The 24,796-nt window shown below is 39.7% G+C and overlaps 2 protein-coding genes and 1 non-coding gene across 9 annotated transcripts; 1 reads left to right on the top strand and 2 right to left on the bottom strand.

Annotated features, from left to right (window-relative positions):
* Positions 1 to 217: 217 nt before the first annotated feature.
* LOC107777966 (basic blue protein-like) lies at positions 218 to 1,997 on the bottom strand. Its single transcript, XM_016598140.2, has 2 exons — positions 1,744 to 1,997; positions 218 to 526 (listed from the first exon to the last, which is right to left on the bottom strand). Exons 1-2 carry the CDS (start codon positions 1,925 to 1,927, stop codon positions 327 to 329), a joined length of 384 nt encoding a protein of 127 aa, XP_016453626.1. The 5' UTR covers positions 1,928 to 1,997; the 3' UTR covers positions 218 to 326.
* Positions 1,998 to 14,212: 12,215 nt separating this feature from the next.
* TRNAK-CUU (transfer RNA lysine (anticodon CUU)) lies at positions 14,213 to 14,285 on the top strand. Its single transcript has one exon. It is a non-coding gene; the product is annotated as a tRNA-Lys (tRNA).
* A 205-nt stretch (positions 14,286 to 14,490) lies between these two features.
* On the bottom strand, positions 14,491 to 24,562 carry LOC107777967 (uncharacterized). Of its 7 annotated transcripts, none has more exons than XM_016598141.2 (15): positions 24,376 to 24,555; positions 22,695 to 22,805; positions 22,141 to 22,225; positions 21,821 to 21,963; positions 21,311 to 21,381; positions 20,796 to 20,877; positions 20,370 to 20,471; positions 19,929 to 19,984; positions 19,433 to 19,587; positions 18,266 to 18,482; positions 16,895 to 17,110; positions 16,350 to 16,409; positions 16,155 to 16,194; positions 15,036 to 15,257; positions 14,491 to 14,732 (listed from the first exon to the last, which is right to left on the bottom strand). In XM_016598141.2, the coding sequence occupies exons 1-15, from the start codon at positions 24,439 to 24,441 to the stop codon at positions 14,676 to 14,678; spliced, it is 1,683 nt and encodes a 560-aa protein (XP_016453627.1). In that variant the 5' UTR covers positions 24,442 to 24,555; the 3' UTR covers positions 14,491 to 14,675. The 7 variants fall into 7 exon arrangements, with proteins under 7 accessions (XP_016453627.1, XP_016453629.1, XP_016453631.1 ...); XM_016598143.1 differs by having other exon boundaries at positions 22,734 to 22,805; positions 24,376 to 24,552; XM_016598145.1 differs by having other exon boundaries at positions 19,433 to 19,467; positions 24,376 to 24,552.
* Positions 24,563 to 24,796: the final 234 nt, after the last annotated feature.

The following is a 24,796-nucleotide window of genomic DNA, read 5'->3' on the forward strand; positions in this document are numbered from 1 at the left end:
ACGGGACCGACCGTGGCGCTAGGCGTTGGGAGGCTTGCCGGGACGCCACGGGGCGCGTCCAAGGGGTCATGGGTCGATGATGGAAAGCAGCCCATGACATTACACTTGTGCAAGTAGAAAGATAGTTTCAGATAGAAACTCAACTCAGTCCAACATAATTACAGCATTAAAGCAACAGATGTATAGTAATGGAAAAGCAGCAACAACAACAACAAAATAATAACAAAACATAAATAGTTATCCATTATTTCACATAAGTAGTACACAAAACAAAGTAAGTAGTTGACAACATCATATAGGAAGTCTGATTAGAGCATAGATCGAAATCATGAAGCAAAGACAGAAATCTTCATTCCAGACTCGCAATGGCCGGCGAAATTGCAGATGAAGTAGTTTTGTCCCTTCACTATCTTTATCTTATCACCCCCTTTAGTATACACTTTTGCACCTCGAGGTGTTCTGCAGTTGCTATATCCATCTTTGTTCACTGCCACAACGTTATGTGCACCCGAGAGATAGTTGAATGCTGCAACAACAATAAAAATTGTATGTAACGCAAAATTAACGGTAACATATAAACTAGTATATAAGAAAATAATGAGTTACTATTAGAGTATTATTTTTAATATTTCAATACATTAAAACATCTTGTACTATTTTTTTTGGCAGTGTCATGTGAGTGAAATAATTGTACCTGACACAAAATCTTCTACAAAATCAAAGTTGGTTTGACAACATAAATGCCTTTATATGTAGTTAATCATATACCATGCCTCTCAATGGACCCCTAGCCGTGTTTAAGTCTCTTTAAAATTTTAAGATTTTTTAAATTTATTGAGTAAAAAATAAATTTTCTACATGTAAATGTAAATCTCTCGTATCATATATATAAGAAAAGACATAGGGTCATGAAATTAAAACAATTTTATAAAAGTCTCAAAACCAATTGACCAGGCCCTGTTGTCAGAAATCGACAGTTTGTTCACTGTTAATTTAACCCGAAATTGACTTCTGTTTTCGAAATGTTGAAATAGAGTCAAACAAAAACTACAAACAGTAAAGCTGGGTCCCATTAAACAAAACTTTGGCAGTTTTTCATTTTCAAGATAACATTTAGAAATGGATCTAGCTTGGACCTAAGTTCTTATGAGGTTAGAATGGTTCAAAACCATATAAAGAACAAATTACCGATCCCACAGGCCACAACGGATGTGGGATTTCTAAGTTTTAAAAAAACAAGTAAATAGCGCATCGGTTATAGATCTAAGACGTATATTTTCAATTAGAAACGTTAAAAAGGAGAAAATTAATATGGTGATAATGTCATCACTATTGAGCACAAAATGAGTTTAAAGACTTGCTATAACAATTTTAAAAAGTACTTGTTGCTAACAATGTTACTTCAGTAGTTTAACAATTCTATAAGCTCGCACTAAAAAATTTTTTTACTTCCATAATAAGTAGAACTAGTAAGAGTCTTTTGATTTAAAAAAGAATGAACCTATAATTATTTGGTGAGTCAAATGGTATTTTATCATATATTTTGCAAATAGTTTTTAAATATTTTGAACTATTAATTATTCTTATACTATCTTTTATGTAGTTTCTAAATATATAAATTTTATCTCAAAAAAAACTTAAGAAATTTATGTCCGAATTCACACAAAAATTAGTCCCTCATACGTTCAGACAAATAGAAGAAGTATAATAAAATAGTGTATAAAAATTCTTTGCAATACTTACCAAGAATATCACCAGCCCTAAAGCGCTTGCCTTTAGGCCAAGCAACAGTATTAAAAGTCCAGCCACCAGAACCACCAACGTTGTACACAGCAGCCTGAGCCATCTGTGTCTGAATTAGCACCACAACACACAACACCAACGCCACCTTCGAATTCATTGCACTGCTTCTTCCCTGACCAGACATGATCTTACTATATGTGTTAATTATAAATATAAAAGACTAAAACTCTTGACTTTGTATTAGTTTTGCAATTCCCACAAAACCATTATATAGAGAATTCTATGATGGGTGGGTCTTTGGATTCTTTACTGACTTTGGTCAAGCAGTACTGTCAGTGCCAGTGGAGGTCCACAGACCACTGCTTCAAAGTTCAAAGTAAGAGAAGGGGACGGTGGAAACTAGTTGTAATGGGTTTGGCATTATTAAATTAAGAAATAACAACAACAAAATACTCAGTATTATCTCACACTGTGGGGTATGTGAAGGGTAGTTCAACCATAAAAGTTAACTCATTAAGAAGAAAATTGCGCAAGATCATACAAAAAGACCAAATTTACATTTGGCAAATGGATGTAGGACAACTCAATATCCGCTAGCTAGCTAGCTCTAGTAATTAACAATATATTTAAAACTTACGACGACATCTATCCCGGTCTCGTATGGGGAGTAAGTTAAGCCATTCCACTAAAATACAATTCGTTGCTCGGGAATCAGATTCGCCAAGCTGGGGCGAACGGGGTTTCCAGGCCGGGACGTCTCGCATAATAATTTAAAAAAGGCTCAAAATTGACTCGTGAGAACCACCTAAGTCATTAAACTAAAGAAATTTTTTTTTCACGACCCCAAATTAATCCTCCGTAACGGGTCGTGATGGCACCTAGTCTTTACGACTAGGTAAGCCTACTATTGCGAAAAATATACAGAAAACACAACATTTTAAAGATAAACAGCATATTATAAATAGCCAAGAGTAGTACCACTCGGCATATACAAAATAATTTCCCAAGACCCGGAATATCACTAAGTCACAAGCTGCTATAATCTATGTAGCTCTATACAAAAGTCTGAGGATAACAAAGAAAGTATCTAGGTGAGGGAATAGAAGGGGACTCCGAAAATTTACGGACGCAAGCAGAAGTACCTTGAAGTCTCCTAGAATCAGCAGCACGCACTAACCCCAAGGCCGATAGATCAGACCTGGATCTGCACAAGAAAACATGTGCAGGGAAGGGCATGAGTACACCACAATGGTACCCAGTAAATGCCAAGCCTAATCTTGGTCTGACGAGGTCAGGTCAAGGCCCTACCAGAATAAATATAATAAATTGAACAGTAAAAGATATAAGTAGAATTTACGGTAATACAGTTAAAGAAAATTTTCGAAAATTTAACGGTTAAGGGAGCCCTCGGCTCAAAACCAGATAAACACGGTGAAAAATCTCTTGGGATACCGTCCCGTAGTTTTAAATGAATATGCAATACAGGGGGATCCCTCGGAATACGTCTGTAGTCCCAAAGTAAATATGCAGTACATGGAGATCTCCCAGAATACGTCCGTAGTCCCAAAGTAAATATGCAGTACAGGAGAATCTCCCGGAATACGTCCGTAGTCCCGAAGTAAATATGCAGTACAGGGGGATCTCCCGGAATACGTCCGTAGTCCCAATTTAAATATGCAACGCAAGATGAAATGACAGGCATGACATCGAGTTATACAGTTTATATTGGACACAAATAAGGCAAATAAGGACTTAACTGAACATAACGCACAGAATGTCAATTAGGCAGTTAAAACACGTAAGCATGCTTTTCTAGTCTAAACTACACAATTAAACATATTAGTATAATTAATAAGAGAAACAATTTATGATTTTAAAAAGGTTAAACAGGATTTTTGCAATAATAGCCCGTGTACGTACTCATCACCTTACGTACACGGCGCCCCGCACACCAAATAATATCAAGATATCCTAAGGGGGAAGTCCCCAACATAAGGTTAGGCAAGCCACTTACCTCGAACCGCTCAAATCAACTCGATATCACGTTCTTGCCACGAGTATCCTACTCCAAATGGCCCGAATCTATTCAAAATAGTACAATACCATCAATACGCGCTAATGGAATGAATCCCACAAGAAAAACTATAAAAATTAGGCCAAAACCCGAAATTGGCTCAAACTCGGCCCCCCGGGCGCTCGTCTCGAAACCCAACAAAATTCACGAAACTAGAAAGCTCATTCACTCACGAGTCTAACCATATTAAATTTACTAAAATCCGACACCAAATGGTCCTCCAATTTACAATTCAAACTTTCAAATCCCTTGCCTCCAACTTTCAATTTCCACCTTAAATACACATTAACTAGGTAAAAAAGTACATGGCAAGGCAAGATTATTGACCAAAAATAAGCACAAGGGACTTACCTCAAGAAATGCCTCGAAAATGCTCTCAAAAATTGCCCTAACCTGAGTTGCAAAGCCAAAAATGATAAATATCGCGAAGCCCTTCGGTTTTAATCACTACCCAGGTATTTCCGTACCTGCGGAACCTAGGATCGCACCTGTGGGTGCGCTTGTGCGGAAAACGTGCGCATCTGTGCAACTCACTTAACCCCTCTGCCTTCGCACCTGCGACGAAAGGGCCGCACCTGCGCACTCGCGCCTGCAGACGTCCCTTCCGCTTATGCGCATTTGCGAACAGCCTTGCGCATTTGCGGGCATCGCAGATGTGGAACTTCCTCGCACCTACGACCCCAGGCCAACTCTCGACTTATCGCATCTGTGCTTCTCTCTTTGCATGTGCGGCTCGCGCATCTGCGGTCTATTTTCCGCAGGTGCGAAACACCAAAACCAGCAAAGGCACCAGATTTTCCAAAGTCCAAATTTCTTCCCGTTAAGCATCCGAAACACACCCGAGGCCCCCGGGACCTCGACCAAACATACCAAACAATCCTAAAACACCATACAAACTTAGTCGATCTCTCAAATCCTATCAAACAACGCAAAAATCACGAATCACCCTCCAATTTAATTTTAAAGAACTTGAAACTTCAAGATTCTACAATCGATGTCGCAACCTATCAAATCACGTCCGATTGACCTCAAATTTTGCGCACAAGTCATAATCAACATTACGGACCTACTCCAACTTCCGAAATCGGAAAACGACCCTGATATCAAAAATTTCACTACCGGCCCAAAACTCTAAAAATTTGACTTTTGCCATTTTCAGCCTAAATGAGCTACGAACCTCCAAAACACAATCCGGACACGCTCCTAAACCCAAAATTACCTAACGGAGCTAACGAAACTGATGGAATTATATTCCGGAGTCGTCTTCACATAGTTCCGACTACGGTCCAAATCCTAAGGCTTAAGCTCTCATTTAGGGACTAAGTGTCCCAAAACACTCCGAAACTTAAAACCAATCATCCCGGCAAGTCACAATAGAAGAAAACGATTTGGGTAAAGCAGTTAATAGGGGATCGAGGCTATTACTCTCAAAACGACCGGTCGGGTCGTCACATCCTCCCACTCTTAAAACAATCGTTCGTCCTCGAATGAGTATAAAGACATACCTGAAAATGTAAAAAGATGAGGGTACTGGCTGCGCATATCCTGGTCGGTCTCCCAAGTCGCCTCTTCGACCGGCTAACCCCTCCACTAGACCTTTGCTGAAGCAATATTCTTTGACCTAAGCTGTCTGACCTGCCTGTCCAAAATGGCTACTGGCTCCTCAACATAAGATAGATCTTTGTCCAACTAGACTCAGCTGAAATCCAATACATGAGTCGGATCACCGTGATACTTCCGGAGCATGGACACGTGGAATACCGGGTGAACTCCTGCTAGGCTGGGAGGCAAGGCAAGCTCATAAGCAACCTCCCTAACTCGCCGCAATATCTCAAAAGGACCAATAAACCTCGAGCTCAGCTTTCCCTTCTTCCCGAACCTTATGACACCCTTCATAGGCGATACCCGAAGCAAGACCCGCTCACCAACCATAAATGCCAAATCACAAACCTTACGGTCTGTATAACTCTTCTGCCTGGACTGGGTTGTGCGAAGTCTCTCCTGAATCACCTTCACCTTATCCAGGGCATCCTGGACCAAATCTGTACCCAATAATCGGGCCTCGCCCAACTCAAACCATCCCACTGGGGACTGGCACTGCCTACCATACAAAGCCTTATATAGTGTCATCTTAATGCTGGACTGGTAACTGTTGTTGTAAGCGAACTCTGCAAGTGGCAAGTATCGGTCCTTTGACCCTTCGAACTCCATCACACAGGCACAGAGCATATCCTCAAGAATCTGAATCGTGCGCTCGGACTGCCCGTCCGTCTGAGGGTGAAAGGCGGTGCTCAACTCTACTCTTGTACCCAACTCCTGTTGTACTACTCTCCAAAACCGGGATGTGAATTGTGTACCTCTGTCTGAAATGATGGATACTGGAATACCATGAAGGCAGACAATCTCTCTGATATAAATCTCAGCCAATCTCTCTGAAGAGTATGAAGTCAATACTGGAATGAAATGGGCTGACTTGGTCAGCCGGTCCACGATCACCCAAATAGCATTGAACTTTCTCAAAGTCCGTGGAAGTCTAACTATAAAGTCAATGGTGATCCGCTCCCACTTCCACTCTGGGATCTCTAACCTCTAAAGTAATCCACCCGGCCTCTGGTGCTCATATTTGACTTGCTGACAGTTGAGACACTTGGCCACAAACCCAACTATATCCTTCTTCATCCTCCTTCACCAATAGTGCTGCCTCAAGTCCTGGTACATCTTCGCGGCACCGGGATGAATGGAGTACCGCGAGCTGTGGGCCTCCTCAAGAATCAACTCCCAAAGCCCATCTATATTGGGCACATAGATCCGGCCCTGCATCCTCATCACACCGTCATCACCAATAGTCACATCTCTGGCATCACCTCGCCGAACCCTGTCCTGAAGAACTAGAAGATGGGGATCATCATACGGGTGCTCCCTGAAACGGTCATAAAGAGAAGACCGAGCAACCACACAAGCTAATACCCGGCTAGGCTCTGAAATATCCAATCTCACGAACTGACTGGCTAAGGCCTGAACATCCAAGGCTAAGGGCCTCTCAGCTGCCGGAAGATATGCCAAGCTTCCCAAACTCTCTGCCTGGCGACTCAAGGCGTCGGCCACTACATTGGCCTTCCCCGGGTGGTATAATATAGTGATATCATAGTCTTTAAGTAGCTCCAACCACCTCCGCTGACGCAAATTAAGGTCCTTCTGCCTGGATAAGTACTGCAAACTCCGGTGGTCAGTGTAAATCTCACAGGGAACACCGTACAAATAATGATGCCAGATCTTCAGGGCGTGAACAATAGCTGCTAACTCGAGATCATAAACTGGATAATTCTTCTCATACACCTTCAACTGTCTAGACACGTAGGCAATCACCCTACCGTCCTACATCAATACCGCTCTAAGGCCAATCCTCGAGGCATCACAATAGACAGTGTAGGACCCTGAACCTGTAGGCAATACTAATACTGGGGCTGTAGTCAAAGCTGTCTTGAGCTTCTGAAAGCTCTGCTCACACTCCTCGGTCCACCTGAACGGAGCACCCTTCTGGGTCAGCCTGGTCATAGGTGCTGCAATGGATGAAAATCCCTCTACAAAGCGACGGTAATACTCCGCCAAACCAAGGAAACTGCGGATATCTGTAGCTAATGACGGTCTAGGCCAACTCTGCAATGCCTCCACCTTCTTTGGATCTACCTTGATCCCATCACAAGACACTATGTGACCCAAGAATGTCACTGAATCAAGCCAGAATTCACACTTAAAAAATTTTGCATACAATTTCTTCTCCCTCAAAGTTTGAAGCACGGTCCTCAGGTGCTGCTCATGATCTTCCCGAGACCGGGAATATACCAGGATGTCATCAATAAACACAATGACGAAGGAATCAAGATAAGGCTGGAATACACTGTGCATCAAATGCATAAAGGCTGTCGGGGCATTGGTCAGCCCAAATGACATGACAAGAAACTCATAGTGACCATATCTGGTCCTGAAAGCAGTCTTCAGGATGTCCGGCTCCTGAATCTTCAACTGATGATAGCCAGAACGCAATTCAATCTTAGAAAACACCCTGCCACCCTGTAACTGGTTAAATAAGTCATCAATACGAGGAAATGGGTACCTATTATTCACTGTAACCTTGTTCAACTGTCGATAATCAATACACATACGCATAGAACCATCCTTCTTCTTTACAAAAAAGACCGGAGCATCCCATGGTGACATACTGGGCCGAATAAAGCCCTTATCAAGCAATTCCTGCAACTGCTCCTTCAACTCCTTTAATTCAGGAGGAGCCATACGATATGGAGGAATAGAGATGGGATGAGTGCCGGGCAATAAATCAATGCCAAAATCAATATCTCTGTCGAGCGGCATGCCCGGAAGATCAGCTGGAAACACATCTGGAAAGTCCCTTACTACTGGAACTAACTCCACTGCAGGGGTATCAATATTGACATCTCTCACATAGGTCAAATACGCATCATACCCCTTCTCAACCATTCGCTGAGCCTTAAGAAATGAAATGATCCTGCGGGGAGTATACTCAAAGGTACCTCTCTACACTAATCTCGGCAAACCTGGCATAGCCAGCGTCACTGTCTTAGCGTGATAATCAAGAATAGCATAATGGGGCGACAACCAGTCCATGCCCAAGATAACATCAAAATCTACCATACTGAGTAATAACAAATCGGCTCCGGTCTCAAAACCACTAAGAGCAATCAAACACAACCGATATACACGGTCCACAATGAGAGAATCTCCCACAGGAGTAGATACATAAACAGGGAAACTCAAAGAATCCCGAGATATCCCCAAATGTGGAGCAAAATAAGAAGACACATATGAATACGTAGAGCCTGGGTCAAATAATACTGATGCATCCCTATGACAGACATGGACGATACCTGTGATGACTGAATCTGAAGCTACGGCCTCTGAACGTGCTGGAAGGGCATAGTACCTGGCCTGGCCTCCCCCTCTAGGGCGACCTCCACCTCCCCGACCTCCACCTCGAGCTGGCTGAGGAGGTGGGGTGGTAGCTGGTGCTGGAAGAATGGCCGAAGGACCCGGTGGAGCACGTGGAGGTTGATAAGTCTGTGGAGATGCACCCCTCCTGGCCCTGGGGAAATCTCTAACCAGGTAACGAGTGTCACCGCACTTAAAACAACCTCTCGAAGGACGCGGCGGCTAAGGTTAACTCGGACCTGGCATGCTGGACTGGCCGGTAATAGCACCTCGAGTAGGAGGCATACTGGATACTGGCAGTGCATAATAGGGCTCCTGAGGTCTAGGAGGAGTTGGGACACCGCTGGCTGCTGGAAGAGCTGAATGAACAGGGCGACTCACAAAACCCCTACCATAGCGTGTTGCTAGTGCACGAGCTCTTGAATAATGTCCAGTCTCTCGAGACCTCTTGGCCTCTCTCTCCTCTCGGTCACGGGCGAACATGCCCTCCACTCTCCTGGCAATGCTCACTGCCTACTGATAAATGATGTCCATCTCTAACTCCCTGGCCATACTGGTCCAAATATTGGGGTGGAGTCCCTCAATGAAACGACAAACCCTCTCTCTAACTGTAGCAACCAGAGCCGGTGCATGGCGAGCTAACCCACTGAAACGGACTGCATACTCTGACACAGTCATAGAACCCTGACGCAACTGCTCGAACTCTGCGCGCCAAGCTTCCCTGAGGCACTGAGGAACATACTCACGCAAGAACATCTCTGAAAACTGAGTCCAAGTGAGTGAGACTGCATCGTCCGGACTACTCAGCTCATAGGCATGCCACCACTAATATGTTGCTCCCCTCAGTGGGAAAGCGGTAAAAGTAACCCCACTCGTCTCCACAATGCCCATAGTGCGTAGAAAACGATGACACTCCTCAAGAAAACCCAGAGCATCATCTGAAGCTAGTCCGCTGAAAGTAGGTGGGTGATACTTCTTGTACCTCTCAAGTCTGAGTTGCTCTGCCTCAGAAGCAGCTACCCTGATCTCATTCTGAACCGGAGCCACTGGGGGCATAGGAATATACTCTGGGGCCTGATCAACCTGGACCCTCTGCTCAAGGGTGCGGGGTGCGGGAGTCTGTGCCCCTCCCCCGGCCTGAGATGTAGCGGGAGCTATTAGAAATAGTCCAGCCTGAGCCAGAGTGCTGAACATGCTCAAGAACTAAGCTAAGCTCTGATACCAACTTGTCACGACCCCAAATTAACCCTCCGTAAGGTGTCGTGATGGGACCTAGTCTTTACGACTAGGTAAGCCTACTATTGCGAAAAATATATAGAAAATACAATATTTTAAGGATAAACAACATATTATAAATAGCCAAGAGTAGTACCACTCGGCATATATAAAATAATTTCTCAAGACCCGGAATATCACTAAGTCATAAGCTGCTATAATCTTTGTAGCTCTATACAAAAGTCTGAGGATAACAAAGAAAGTATCTAGGCGAGGGAATAGAATGGGACTCCAAAGATCTACGGACGCAAGCAGAAGTACCTTGAAGTCTCCTAGAATCAGCAGCACGCACTAACCCCAAGGCCAATAGATCGTACCTAGATCTGCATAAGAAAATATGTGCAGGGAAGGGCATGAGTACACCACACTGGTACCCAGTAAGTGCCAAGCCTAACCTCGGTCGAGTAGTGACGAGGTCAGGTCAAGGCCCTACTAGAATAAATATAATAAATTGAACAGTAAAAGATATAAGTAGAATTTACGGTAATAGAGTTAAAGAAAATTTTTGAAAATTTAACGGTTAAGGGAGCCCTCGGCTCAAAACCAGATAAACACAGTGGGAAATCTCTCGGGATACCGTCCCGTAGTTTCAAATGAATATGCAGTACATGGGAATCTCCCGAAATACGTTCGTAGTCCCAAAGTAAATATGCAGTGCTGTGGGATCTCCCGCAATACGTCTGTAGTCCCAAAGTAAATATGCAGTACATGGGGATCTCCCGAAATACGTCTGTAGTCCCAAAGTAAATATGCAGTACAGGAGAATCTCCCGGAATACGTCTGTAGTCCCAAAGTAAATATACAGTACAGGGGGATCTCCCGGAATACGTCCGTAGTCCCAATTTAAATATGCAACGCAAGATGAAATGACAGGTATGACATCGAGTTATACAGTTTATACTGGACACAGATAAGGCAAATAAGGACTTAACTGAACATGACGCACAGAATGTCAATTAGGCAGTTAAAACACGTAAGCATGCTTTTCTAGTCTAAACTACACAATTAAACATATTAGTACAATTAATAAGAGAAATAATTTATGATTTTAAAAAGGTTAAACATGATTTTTGCAATAATAGCCTGTGTACGTACTCGTCACCTCACGTACACGGCGCCCGCACACCAAATAATATCAAGATATCCTAAGGGGGAAGTCCCCAACACAAGGTTAGGCAAGCCACTTACCTCGAACCGCTCAAATCAACTCGATATCACGTTCTTGCCACGAGTATCCGACTCCAAATGGCCCGAATTTATTCAAAACAGTACAATACCATCAATACGCGCTAATGGAATGAATCCCACAAGAAAAACTATAAAAATTAGGCCAAAATTCGAAATTGGCTCAAACTCGCCCCCTCCCCCTCCCGGGCCCACGTCTCGAAATCCGATAAAATTTACGAAACTAGAAATCTCATTCACTCACGAGTCTAACCATATCAAATTTACTAAAATCCGACACAAAATGGTCCTCCAATCCACAATTCAAACTTCCAAATCCCTAGCCTCCAACTTCCAATTTTCACCTTAAATACACATTAACTAGGTGAAAAAATACATGGCAAGGCAAGATTATTGATCAAAAATAAGCACAAGGGACTTACCTCAAGAAATGCCTCAAAAATGCTCTCAAAAATCGCCCTAACCCGAGTTTGCAAAGCCAAAAATGATAAAAATCGCGAAGCCCTTCGGTTTTAATTACTACCCAGGTATTTCCGCACCTGCGGAATCTGGGCTCGCACCTGCGGGTGCGCTTGTGCGAAAAACGTGTGCATCTGCGCAACTCACTTACCCCCTCTGCCTTCGCACATGCGACGAAAGGGCCGCACCTGCGCACTCGCACCTGCGGACGTCCTTTCCGCTTCTGCGCAACTTGCGCATTTGCGAACAGCCTTGCGCATTTGCGGGCATCGCAGATGTGGAACTTCCTCGCACCTGCGACCCCAGGCCAACTCTCGACTTCTCGCATCTGTGCTTCCCTCTTCGCATGTGCGGCTCGCGCATCTGCGGTTTATTTTCCGCAGGTGCGAAACACCAGAACCAGCAAAGGCACCAGATTTTCCTAAGTCCAAATTTCTTCCCGTTAAGCATCCGAAACACACCCGAGGCCCCCGGGACCTCGAGCAAATATACCAACCAATCTTAAAATACCATACAAACTTAGTCGAGCACTCAAATCCCATCAAACAACGCAAAAATCACGAATCACCCTCCAATTCAATTTTAAAGAACTTGAAACTTCAAAATTCTACAACCGATGTCGAAACCTATCAAATCACGTCCGATTGACCTCAAATTTTGTGCACAAGTCATAATCAACATTACGGACCTACTCCAACTTTCGGAATCAAAAAATGACTCAGATATCAAAAATTCCACTACCGGTCCAAAACTCCAAAAATTAGACTTTCGTCATTTCCAGCCTAAATGAGCTACGAACCTCCAAAACACAATCCGGACATGCTCCTAAATCCAAAATTACCTAACGAAGCTAACGGAACCGACGAAATTTTATTTCGGAGTCGTCTTCACACAGTTTCGACTACGGTCCAAATCCTAAGGCTTAAGCTCTCATTTAGGGACTAAGTGTCCCAAAATACTCTGAAACTCAAAACCAATCATCCCGGCAAGTCACAATTGAAGAAAAAGATTTGGGAAAAGCAGTTAATAGGGGATCGAGGCTATTACTCTCAAAACGACCGGCCGGGTCGTCACATTTTTGGAACGAACTTCTCTCTATTCATTTGGTCCAATTCGCACCTTCAGAAAAAATCGGAAGCAATTCAGATCAGCACATATGCGTGAAATTTATCTTGATAGTTTCATCAGTTTAAAAATGGCCCACATGTTTCTTACAAGTCAATTTCGTGAAATATTACTACTTGCATGTGTTTAAAATATAACGGAGACCAAAAGTGATAAACGTAAGGCTAAACTGCGCAAAAATAAATTTAAAGAATTTTTTTAAACTATTCTAATTATAAGAGACTATTTTTTGTCATTTTCTCAAAAGAGCGCTCAAAGGAATAATGCCATTGGTGATCGTATCATTGAAAATAAGGCATTCAATTCGAGCTACCAACCCACTATATTTGGAAGTTCAATTTGTCAAGAAAGAAGGGGAATTAAATAGATAAAAGTAATATAAGTCATGAACAAATTTTCAGGTCTGGGTAATTCTTCATTTTATGTTTACTTTTTCTGCCATTTGTGGACTTAACTAGCCAGGAAAGTGGGAGTAGGAGGGGAAAGAAAGAAAACGCAAGTTACCTTTATTTTCATTTTACTTCTTTTCGTCCTGACAGATTTGTGAATGATTCAAACATGTTTATACTATTCCAAAATAAATAAAAGAATAAATACTTTCAAGAGATAAATTGAATTTGAGTGACCTTTGGACCGCTACTGTTAAAGTGTTAAGTCAAATCTGTCCTACTTCTGTGCAAATTAGGTGAAAGCAAAGATAAAGTAACTATTTATTTTCTTTTGCAGTTTTATCATCATTCATATTCGAAATTCATTGAACCAACTAATTCTAATTTATATCGCGTAAATCCATTAAAACGAGTTAAGTATACAATTGAAAGGTTTTCTATTCCTAGGCTCACAAGTCACAGCCACATTTTTCTTATCAAGGCTTAAGAAATTCCACCTATATAACCACATTCTTCGGTGATAACGACAAAGATTTATTTTCGTGGAAAGGATAATTCATTCGAATAAATGTTAGAGTCGAACTACATTACCAAAATCAATATTATATATTTGAAAGAGGTGGATAACTACCCATACTCTATTATAATAAGGTACACTTTTTCAACCTCTAATTCTAAAGGTCTTGAGCCGACAGGAAAAAGCCGATTTTAGGAAAACTTGCCGTTTCCAGTCCATTTTTTCTCCTAATTTGACTCTAAGTTTGGCGAAAATCCTCAATCCATAAATTTAGAACCAGAAGAAAACCATTGCTACAGTCTCTGAGAAAGAAGCCCATAGTTTTTGCACAAGGAACATGCATATGGTGAAGCTCTAGTATGATAGTATTAGATTTTATTTAAATTTTTGTTTTCTGGATATTAGATTTTATTTATCTTCATTATTTTAGGCCTATACGATTAATTATGTAATGATAAATTGCTACTGATATGTCTACAAGCCCGTCAAGCTCAGTTGGTAGAGCGCAAGGCTCTTAACCTTGTGGTCGTGGGTTCGAGCCCCACGGTGGGCGGTTTTTAAAATTTTTCGACTAAAGCCGCAATTTTCTCAACAGTAAGTTCAATTTGATGTGTTAATAGATCATGTAAGTTCAATTTGATGTGTTAATAGATCTAATGATACTATTTTTTTTCCTTTACAAACATGAATTCCATGGGAGTAGTTATGTAAGGATTCCAAGTAGTCCTCTTTTAACCAAATCAAAGAATAAATGCATGGAAAATAAGATCTGCAGTTTAATATATTATTACTTAGTTCAAACTATCAAGCAAAGGGGTGTCTACAAAAGTGTGAAAGAAAGAGAAAACTCTGACGAAAACTGATAAAATGCCGTTAAATTGTTACAAAAAAAAATACACTATGTAATACCCAAGAAGAAAAAGAAAAAAGATTAGCGCTAGTTTTATTGACAACTTCTTAGCTCTTCCTTTATGAGACGGACTGCTTCTGATACTCCATCCTGGATATTTGCCAAAACCAAGCAAGATGTTAAAAATGTCACTTAAATCTTATAATGCTAAACTAAAGTAGTAAAGTGGCAGTTGCCAGAGGCGGATCTAGAGCGAGTTCAGTGGGTTCAATTGAACCAACTACTTTCTGCTCAAATCACTCATACATATGCAAGAATACTATATAAAATATAAATACATAATAAATCACATCTATTTCTAGACCTGTTAACTTTAAATCTTAGATTTGCCTCTGGCTACAGCTTATAATGTAGCATTATATTAGTTTATTCATCACCAAGAATTAATCCTACCTCATTTGACAATTTATTAGAAATCTGCAAAGCACGGGCTTTGACTTCAGAAGCCTGTGTATAGTCCAAGGCCCTCACAAGCATGTTTGCAGCTTCCTTGATATAGAAATCCTCATCTTTATCTGGCACCAAGTGTTCTCTTCTCAATGGCTCGGGGGCAACACCAAGCCAAAACATCCTCTCCGCCCAGTAGAATTGATCCAGCATAAATGGACATATCACCTGCCATTGTAGGAGAAGCTGAATCAATTTCCAACCTTTGACCTATACTGAACTAAAATCTTAATATCAAACATCAATCCTAGTTTCACCACGTCAGTCGGAACATTCCATGACATCTTCTTAACGGTTACTCTATCAAAATACACTTCTGACCTTTATGCAATTATCGGTCACATGAGCTTATATATGATGGTTAATATCAACCTGGAAAGTCTTTCTAAGCTTCCTTTGTCAGTTTAAACAATTTATTATAACAAAATACTACTATGTCAAATCGCAAGCTAATTGGGGCCGGCTATATGAATCTCCATTATCTATTTTGCTCCATTTAGACCCGTACCATACCAATATGCAATAATTTAAGTTCTTTTAACAATAAAAGTTCTCTACATTTCTAGTGGCATGCAAATCTCTTTAAGCAATATATCATAATTTTGCCAAAAAGCAATGAAGTAATATGCTTTGATTAATGAAATCTTCTTCCTCACAGAAAGCCCACACATCAGGGTCATTACAATAACTTCTCTGCATTAATCTTTCTCATATTTCCCCTCCACAAAAATGAATATTACTACTCAAATAATAAATGAGATGGTAGTTAAGTGAAGATTCCACAGATTTGAAACCTTATAAAGTAAAAAAGAAAAAAATCAAGATTCTTCCTAAATATACCAAGTTTTCCAGACAATGAATTGCTTTAACAATTGAAATTTCATCATGCCAATAACTCATTTATGGTCCAGATACAGGCATTGTCTTCATAATGTCCACCACATAAACTAAAAACCATACAAGCCATTCTGTTAAAAAAAACTAAATGGTTTTCCAGAAATAATAAGGGAGTTGAAAGACTTCAGAGATTGCAAATAATTCCAAAAAATCAATGACGAAACAAACCTGAGGAACTCCAGCCTGTAAAGCAGCAGCAGTGGATCCACTGGGGATGTTAACACCAAAGATAGCAGCAAAATGTCAATAACAAGGCACATAATAGTTAACACTCTCTCTTTCTCTCTGTCTCTCACTCTCTCTCTCGCTCTCACACACAGAGACAGGAAGAGGATAAAGAAAATTAAATGAAACACATCAAACCTTCCACCGTGATGGACTGCAGCTGCACATCTTGGGAACAGCCAGTTGTATGGGACGGAACTTGGAGAAAAATAAGTAGATATCAATTACCAGAATAACTGTATATGACATTTTAAATAGCTTCCTAACTGTTACTTGGAATCCTAAACATGGAGTACAAAGATCTGAATCCTAAACATGGAGTATGGAGATTAATAGCCTGTTTGGCCAAGCTTCTAAAATCAACTTATTTTGAGAAGTGCTTTTCAAAAAAAGTACTTTTGGTGAAAAACAGTTTGTGTTTGGCTATATAATTTAAAAAGTACTTTTGAGTAGCAATTAGTGTTTGACCAAGCTTTTAAAAAGTGCTTCTAAGTGTATTTTTCTCAAAAGTGATTTTCAAAAAAGTGCTTTTAGAGAGAAGCTATTTTTTTCTGCTTCTAAAAAACTGCTTCTGCTTCTGCTTTTGTGCATCGCTTAGAGCAAAAACATACTCCAAAAAGCATAACTGTAGACTTCTAGTTGAGTTACCAAAGACTCAAGTAGATCCAGTATAAAGAACTTACCCACAGAAACAAAAGAGTCGGCCTCCGAAAAGAGAAACTCCTTCATTACTCCAATGTGTTTGTTCTGAACAAGAGGATGCTTCCTTGGCATATGATTCAATTGCTTCTTCTAAAGGTTTATAGCCAGCTGAGAACAGAATAAATCTGCAACCCGATATGTCTAACGCAGTTCCAAGCACCCGAAGGAATGCACGAGGGTTCCTCAGGAAACCCATGCTGCAGAAGAGACAATAGGCAAGTTCATGATAAGAATGTAGTCAGACAACAGCACAAAGAGTAGTTAAACAAAATTCAACTAAAGCTTGTCCTGCAGAAAAGTATACATGTCAGAAACACAAAGATGAAGGAATGACGAATTGTAACCACCAAAATAAACGTGTTAAATTCTATGAAAGGAACAGAAACTTAAACTAACTATAGTTCCTCCATTATAGACTTACTAACCTGAAGAGCCACACTTATTTTCTTAGTACTAAATATCAAAGGGAAAATCCCATATATAAGGGTATGAAAAACGTAGGGAATCTTACACAGCTATGACTCTTCGCAAGGACCAACTGATCGTCTATGCCAATCGGAACTTGATTGGTGCTCCAAAGCTTTTCAGTCAAACATAAAGTACTACTAATACGTAAGCTATTTTCAATCCCGCCAAGAACTCTACAGTTTCTCTCATTCCAGACCGTCCTATTTAGTACAATCTCTATCTGTGATACTGAGATGTTTTGGATTATTATGGACCATGCCGGGACGGTAAAGGATTCAGTTGGGGTTTTAGAAGACGAAAGCAAAGATGCAGGGCATGGGATATTACTCTGCTAGCTCTTATGTGGGTTGTTTGGAGAGAGAGAGAGAGAAACATGGGAGCTTTTGAGGGAATCGAGCTTGATTTTGTACATTTGAAGAATAGCCTCTATCTTTGATGTCGTTTTGCTGGAGGCTGGAGCCATGAGGTTCCTATTTGTATGGGGATTGGTGCAGCTGCAGCCATGAGGTTCCTATCTAGTTTTGTAGGCTCTACTTTTTCGGTATACCTCTTCTACACGGGAGTAGTTCTCCCCATTGTTAATGAAATAATTTCTTGATAAAAAAGAAAAAATCATTTCTTAATAAAAAAGAAAAAGTAGAATCGCTATCTGATTTGACATAAATCAAGAATTCAGAGATTCACTTATCGGTATTGGATTTAATGCGGCTTTGATTATTTTGGTCATTTAAGAAGAACAGAGACACGCTTAAAATGAACATAAAAAATAAATAGCATAAACTAACTTGCACACAGGTAAAAGACCATCCATTATTCCCTGAAAACTTAAATAGTGAAAGAAGAACATAGCTTTGCATTAAAAAAAAACTCAAATGGGACCTTACCTTCCAACTGAACTCAGTCCTATGAAAACAGGCAGCTCTTTAGCAGGAAATTTGATGAAAAACTGCAAGCCGAGGTGGGCAGAACACAGTTTGTTTTGCTTATTCAAATTCCCTGAAATACCGGATGCAGAGATTTCTGCACAGTCATTGCATGAAAACTGCCATTTCCTGGGAGGAAACCAAAAGCCACAAACCCGCACTTTTGATGGCCAATAACCTAAATAGTAAAGGTTTTCACTTATCAGCTCAATAGCAACAGAAAACCACAACAGCTTTCTCAATATGGCTTCGTTAATTATCACCTTTTGCATTGACAAAACTATCTGAGAGAGATGGCTTAACAATCTTGTCTTCTCGTCACTTTACAAAGAATGTAGTTTGATTATCTTACATAGCCAAAGTATGGAAAATTTTGTAGCCTTAAACTCAACAGAGAACTTGTAATATAGCTGGATATACTCTAAAATAGAACAGCAAAGTGGGTTTCCACAAACATGTACGATTAGAATTTTAGAACATAGTAGAAGAAAACAAGGCACAGACACACATTCTGAGAACCATCAACGTGTTTCCTCATAACACCATTCTTGCAATTCCATTACCACAATTGTGTGCAAAAATTAATTGTAAAATGCAGTTTTTAAACATTCTAAGCAGTTATGCTACGAAAAGTCAAAATATCAAAACAGGCAAAATATATTTATATTACCTGCTGAATGCAACTTGAAAACTTCATTAACAGTTATGCATATAGAAGAGCCAAGTCGTTTTGAATCATGAGACAACTACTAAGTATTATTTAAATCGACGACTATAAAATAATTAATTTCATATTAATCACTTCTATTACAGAATAAGCGACTAGAAAAGAAAAAGTGATAAAAATCAATTCCGATTAACAAATGATTTGATCAGGAGAAGTGATTTAAGCAGGTGAAAAAAAAAACCAAAACAGGCCCTCAAAAGTTAAAACTTGATATTACTTTTTCAGAAAAAAAAAACGTGTCACTTGGGCCATGTCTTGAGTCTTGAAAAACTTCAAGTTATATTAAAAATAAAAGCCATATGATTTGAGCAATTAAATTGTTGGCATTTATTCTTGTGCCAAGGGAAATGTCCACATGGAACTATGAAGAGATGTCAGAAATATTTCAACATAATCCATACCAGGGCATTCGACAATTTCTTTGCTAAATCCATACCTGTCATCAAGCCACTGTATGTCAGAAAGCAGTTCTTCTTTACAAAAGGTAATACAGGCACCAGGATAGTGCATGTTAGAAGAGAAAATACGTATGTCAGAAAGTGCAATAGCAGTTTTCCTGTTACAATTAACAGACCATGGAAACATATGAATCAGGATGCCAATAACCTATAGGTCAAGGTTAAAATGCCAACTTGTTTTATTTGAAATACTTTGCAAAATACATTTTTACACAATTTTCCCCTGTCGCTCTGTGTAGAAAGCAACATGGTTAATGGAATACCAAATCTCAGGTAAGCTCTTTACCGGGAAGCACCTTACATAGAAATTTTTTAAAAAGCTAGTAAAGACATTATTAATTCTTTTATACACCTTTAAGATTTAGCCTTTCTTATCTTCTAGACCTCTATAGTGTTCCATAGTTCCATAGATGTTCTTTAGCTGGTACAATAATCTTACAATAGCAGAGGAGACGGGAGCCTCTCATGGAATGTCGGAAGACCAGTTACAGGGTCCTGCATTGAAATGAACAACCAGTAAATACAACAAAGCAATAAAATTAACAGAGATTCAATAGGAGTGAGCACATTCGTTGTTAACCAAAGAACAAGCGATCCGAAACAGTTCAGTTTATGGGTTCAGTTTTTGGTAACTCGAATTGGCTACTGGTTTTTGTTTTCAAAATCTAGGTTCCATTCTGTTTTCAGATACCGGAAGAAACCGAAGTACCTGATCAACTGCTCAAAAAAATAAACCAAAAAACTGAACCGTGCGGATCAGTGATTGGTTTGCCCCTTTAAAGCTGAAAATTGGAACTGACTGAATTCCCACCCCAAAGCTTTGATGAGAAAGGAGGGAAAATAATAGGAAAATTGTCATTGGCAGGAGTGGAGGACACACCGTAAAAGGAAAGGCACTGAGCTTCAGGTCCAAACTTCTCCATGAGCCCCACTCCTCAGCGAAAAGTGGCCACATCCAATGGATGACATCTTTCCAGCCAACCTACTATCAGCAAGTATGCAAAAGCCTTAACTCATACAGTCACTGTCTTAAGTCACAGCGAAAAAGATTAAAATGCAGTGGGAAGGACCTTATACAACATTAACAACATTACGGGCTTGAAACAAAGTTAAAGACTAGTCAGCAGGTATTAGCATAACTGCAGAAGCTTATACCAAGTGTACGAAGTAAGGAGAATTTACTAGAATACAGCCATAAGACCATATATTAACAACACTTGAACAGTTTAAATGAAGAATGGAACTGATTTTTCAAAAGAAAACCAGCAAAGCGATATACCAAGTGGCTACATAATTCATCAAATACCTTGTGACTGGGAGCTTCCTGGAGATACTTATATAAATCTGGAAGTTCTTTCCTAAATTGCCGTTCAAATGATGAAGGAGCACTACATTGCATGAGACGAAGAGCTGAAAGTCAGAAAAGTAAGCAATACGGCTTCTGCATTAATACCCAACCAAAGCCTCCAGAAGCTAGAGGATTTTCAAATGCCTAAGATGCTTCAGCATGAACAGATGAAGATGTGAAATTTTACGCATAAGTGACATATTCATCAATTTAAATGTTTGCATTCCTCTCCAAGTTCCTAGACAGGTATACCTACTAGTGGGGAAGAAAGTAACTGGTATGTCCAGAACCATGAAGTTCGTGAAGAGATGTTCATCAAGTTCATTGCCATAGGATGCAAGTCCATAGTTTTCCAATTAACCATTTGAAGGGCCATAAATTGTCGTAACTTGGAATACATACTTGAAGAACAGAGGTGAAGACAATACGATTGTTATCAAAAGAAAAGGAATTAAGAAAGTTTCTCTTGCTACCTATAAGGAACAACAAAAGGAGCAACCACAATGCAACGGATCTGAAAAAGCTCTGCAAGACTCCAACCTTCCTGAAGTCAAGTTATAGAAATAAAGAAAAGAAAGCGTTGTGACTTTCACAATGTGAACAACTCAAACTCTCACAGTTTAATGTTCATCCAACAATTCTGTTTATTTATATTTTTGCAAAATTTCACTCCGATAATATATCATTTAAATCTGTCCAATTCTTTTTCCACCCTACCTCCCATTTCTTCTCCACTTTTTAACACCATAGGAACTCATCCTGTTGACAATGAGTTTACTTTCCTCATATCAATTATCATTGAGAGCAACTCACACCCTCGCCCCTCCCCTCCAGCTCGGCCTCCCCCCTCCCCTCCTCAAACTTTCCTGCGTTACTGGTAAGGGGATATATTCTCCAAGCTCATCTTATAAAAGTAACAAAATTCTACTCCAAAAATAAAAATTAAAAGGGATGAAGAACATTTAAAAGCCCAGAGAATTTACCAGAGCAAAGAAATTAATAGCAATAAGATCACCCTCCACATTTGGGACATCTCCAAAGATATCCTCAAAGATCAAAGTACACTCATGCCTATGATTCTGGGTAATTTCCCTTTTGTGGGCAGAAAAAGTTACCTCCGTTGAACCTGACCGTAAAATTACCAAAAAGATCTTGTGAATTTGCTGAAATTTGTTCTTATATTTGTATGTAAGTTGTTACTGAAAATGATTTATCCAAGCCATAGGCTGAGGAACATGCAATAATTGACTCGCAGAGATTAGGACAAGGAAAAACATTATCAAGCTGACGAAAAGTGACATACCATAATGTTCAAGAGGCGAAACGGCAGGTGGTGATGAAACTGGAATATACATAACTTGATTTGCTCTCAAGTGCATCCTCAAGTTCTGTCATGAAAAATTAAAGAATGAAATAAAAAGAATACTCTGAAGCATTCAGTGTCAACTTTCTGAAATTTCACATAATTTATGCTAAAAGGTTCCTTAGAAGGCCAAAATTATCAAGGTGTATTTCAGGGCATGCTGATCTCAAAATAGATCAAAAAGTGGGCAGGGCTGGGCTGGGCAGTTACACTATTTAAATAAAAATAACATGCAAAGAAGAAAAATAACATGCCAAAAGCTCTCTGCTTAAAATTGTGACAAAAGCAACAGATTAGAACTGTTCTGCTTTTGATTTTGTTAGCTCCATGCACATAGACTAGTTTTTTGTCATCTAGAGCTAACATTCTAAATAGATTAGTTTAGTCTGTTATTTTTGTAACTTGTTAGCTTCCTGCTATAGCACAGACAAATATGATGAAGCTAACAACACCTCTTTTGTAAACTTTGCATCTTCTTGATGCCAACTACTTACCCAAAAATATAAAATAAAAACTCTTCCACTTTTGCTAACCTCATGAGCTGAATGAGTTATAAAAACCACTTGATATTGTTCCTGATCACTTGCAAAGGCTGCAGCAATGGCCTGTTCATCGAGGCATTTTTATTAAAAATATATCCCAGTTCATGGAACAAGGAAAATAATAGCTCTATACAAGTAATTTTATGGTTCATGCAAAAATTCTAATTAAATTCCAACTAATAATGACAATGGAGAAGGGAATATATAAGGCCTACTCACGAAATTCGACTCCAGTGCCAGTACAGCAAAAAATTCAGAAAGAAACTAAATGAACTTGGAGGGGAGCCTTGGCGTAACTGGTAAAGTTGCTGCTATGTGACCAGGAGGTCACGGGTTCGAGCCATGGAAACAGCCTCTTGTAGAAATGCAGGGTAAGGTTGCGTACAATAGACCCTTGTAGTCTGGCCCTTCCCTGGACCCCGCGCATACCGGGGGTTTAGTGCACCGGGCTACCCTTTTTTTTAAAAAAAAAACTAAATGAACTTGGATATAGTTTACATCTCATTTTAAGATCTAGCTGGTGTTGCATGTCTTCTCTATTATATGATAAACAAACATTGTCTAAAAAGCACACCAGTTGCAGATCCACTTATCAGGAAACCTCTTATATGTCTAACCAGTTGAACTAGAAATTAATTAGTTATGTCCTGTCAGTTAACACATTTATTGCATAGTTCGGGTTCCCATCAAACATAGCTCTGAATGTGTCCCACAGTTCTCGACATTATTATTGCACATTTTGAGGGTGAAGATCTCCACCGGGATACGGCCAATTGCCGTTTGCTTAGGTATTTGCAATTTTCTAAGTCTTTTGTCACTACAAATGCAAAGTGAGTTACTCTCTCTATTGCATTTTCTTTTGTTGCCTAAACGCTCTTTGTTTTTCCAATGATAAAATCCGTTAACCATGGAGCATACTCAATGTGTATATGGTAGAACACAAGATCTTCTGTTTTATACCAAATTAGATACACTATTACATCTGAAATAAAGTTTAGTTCTGACATCAGAATTATGTTTTCTCACCTAGTTCATGTGGTTTATTTATAGGCTCACAGAATGTTGCTATCAGAAATGAAGTGTAAAAGCATCCAATTGAAAGAGAACTAGTCATCTTTCTCTCCAAATTCAAAAGCCACAATTCCTGCCACTCCGGGAAGCAAAATAGATACTTATGTTGCTCTGAAATCATTTCCCATTACTCGGCTGCCTTGCATTCTTGAATTCTTTCATCACAGCAAAATATTCCACACTATTTATGAGTGTCATTTTCCCCCCTACGAATATCTCAACTCCTACTACATATCACTTGTTTCAACCACAATCCAATTGTTATCTATCTTGAATATTCAAAATATCAGCACGACGCCGTTCTCGTGCCCCAACCCTCACTTTCAACAGCTATCACGTGTCACTAAAAACTCCAGAAATAATCTTTAAAACAGTATTCTAACTAAGAAAGCAGCAAATCGTTGTTTGCAGACATGGACAGCGTCAAGCGCAAAAAATAATTTCAATATAGAATGTAAGATAAATTTCCAATTAGTTGCAATAAAATCAATGACAGCGTGAGAGCATTACAACATAATACACACACAAATGTAAAGAGACAAAGGGGGAGAAGGAAAGTTACGGCAACAGGGTAGACATCGCCTTTAGTTCCAAAAGCCATGAAAACAGCTCTTGGTTTGCTCTTCATCTTGCTTGCTTTTGCCCCTCAATTCGATTCCTCAAAAGAAAACTCAGCTTCGTTCAGTTTTATGCTTAATATATGAGCAGAATATTCTGGACTAAGTGGCAGTCACATGAAAAATCGATTTATAAGTCGGAAATGAAATTTATAAATCGCATTCGAATAAGCGCTTATAAGTCCGATAAGAGCTTATTTGGGAAGCCACCTCGAAATTGAATTTGGGCGTAATTAAATGTAGTTTAGCATATTTATTTTATAGAGTTCGGTGTAATTGGAGGGTTATAATTACATTCTCCAATTCTCAAGGTATGTGATAATTGGTTGTAATTACACTGTGTAATTACAAGGTTGTTTTTTAGTT

The sequence above is a fragment of the Nicotiana tabacum genome, chromosome 19, assembly GCF_000715075.1.
Source record: "Nicotiana tabacum cultivar K326 chromosome 19, ASM71507v2, whole genome shotgun sequence".
In the NCBI taxonomy this organism is placed as follows: Eukaryota; Viridiplantae; Streptophyta; class Magnoliopsida; order Solanales; family Solanaceae; genus Nicotiana; species Nicotiana tabacum.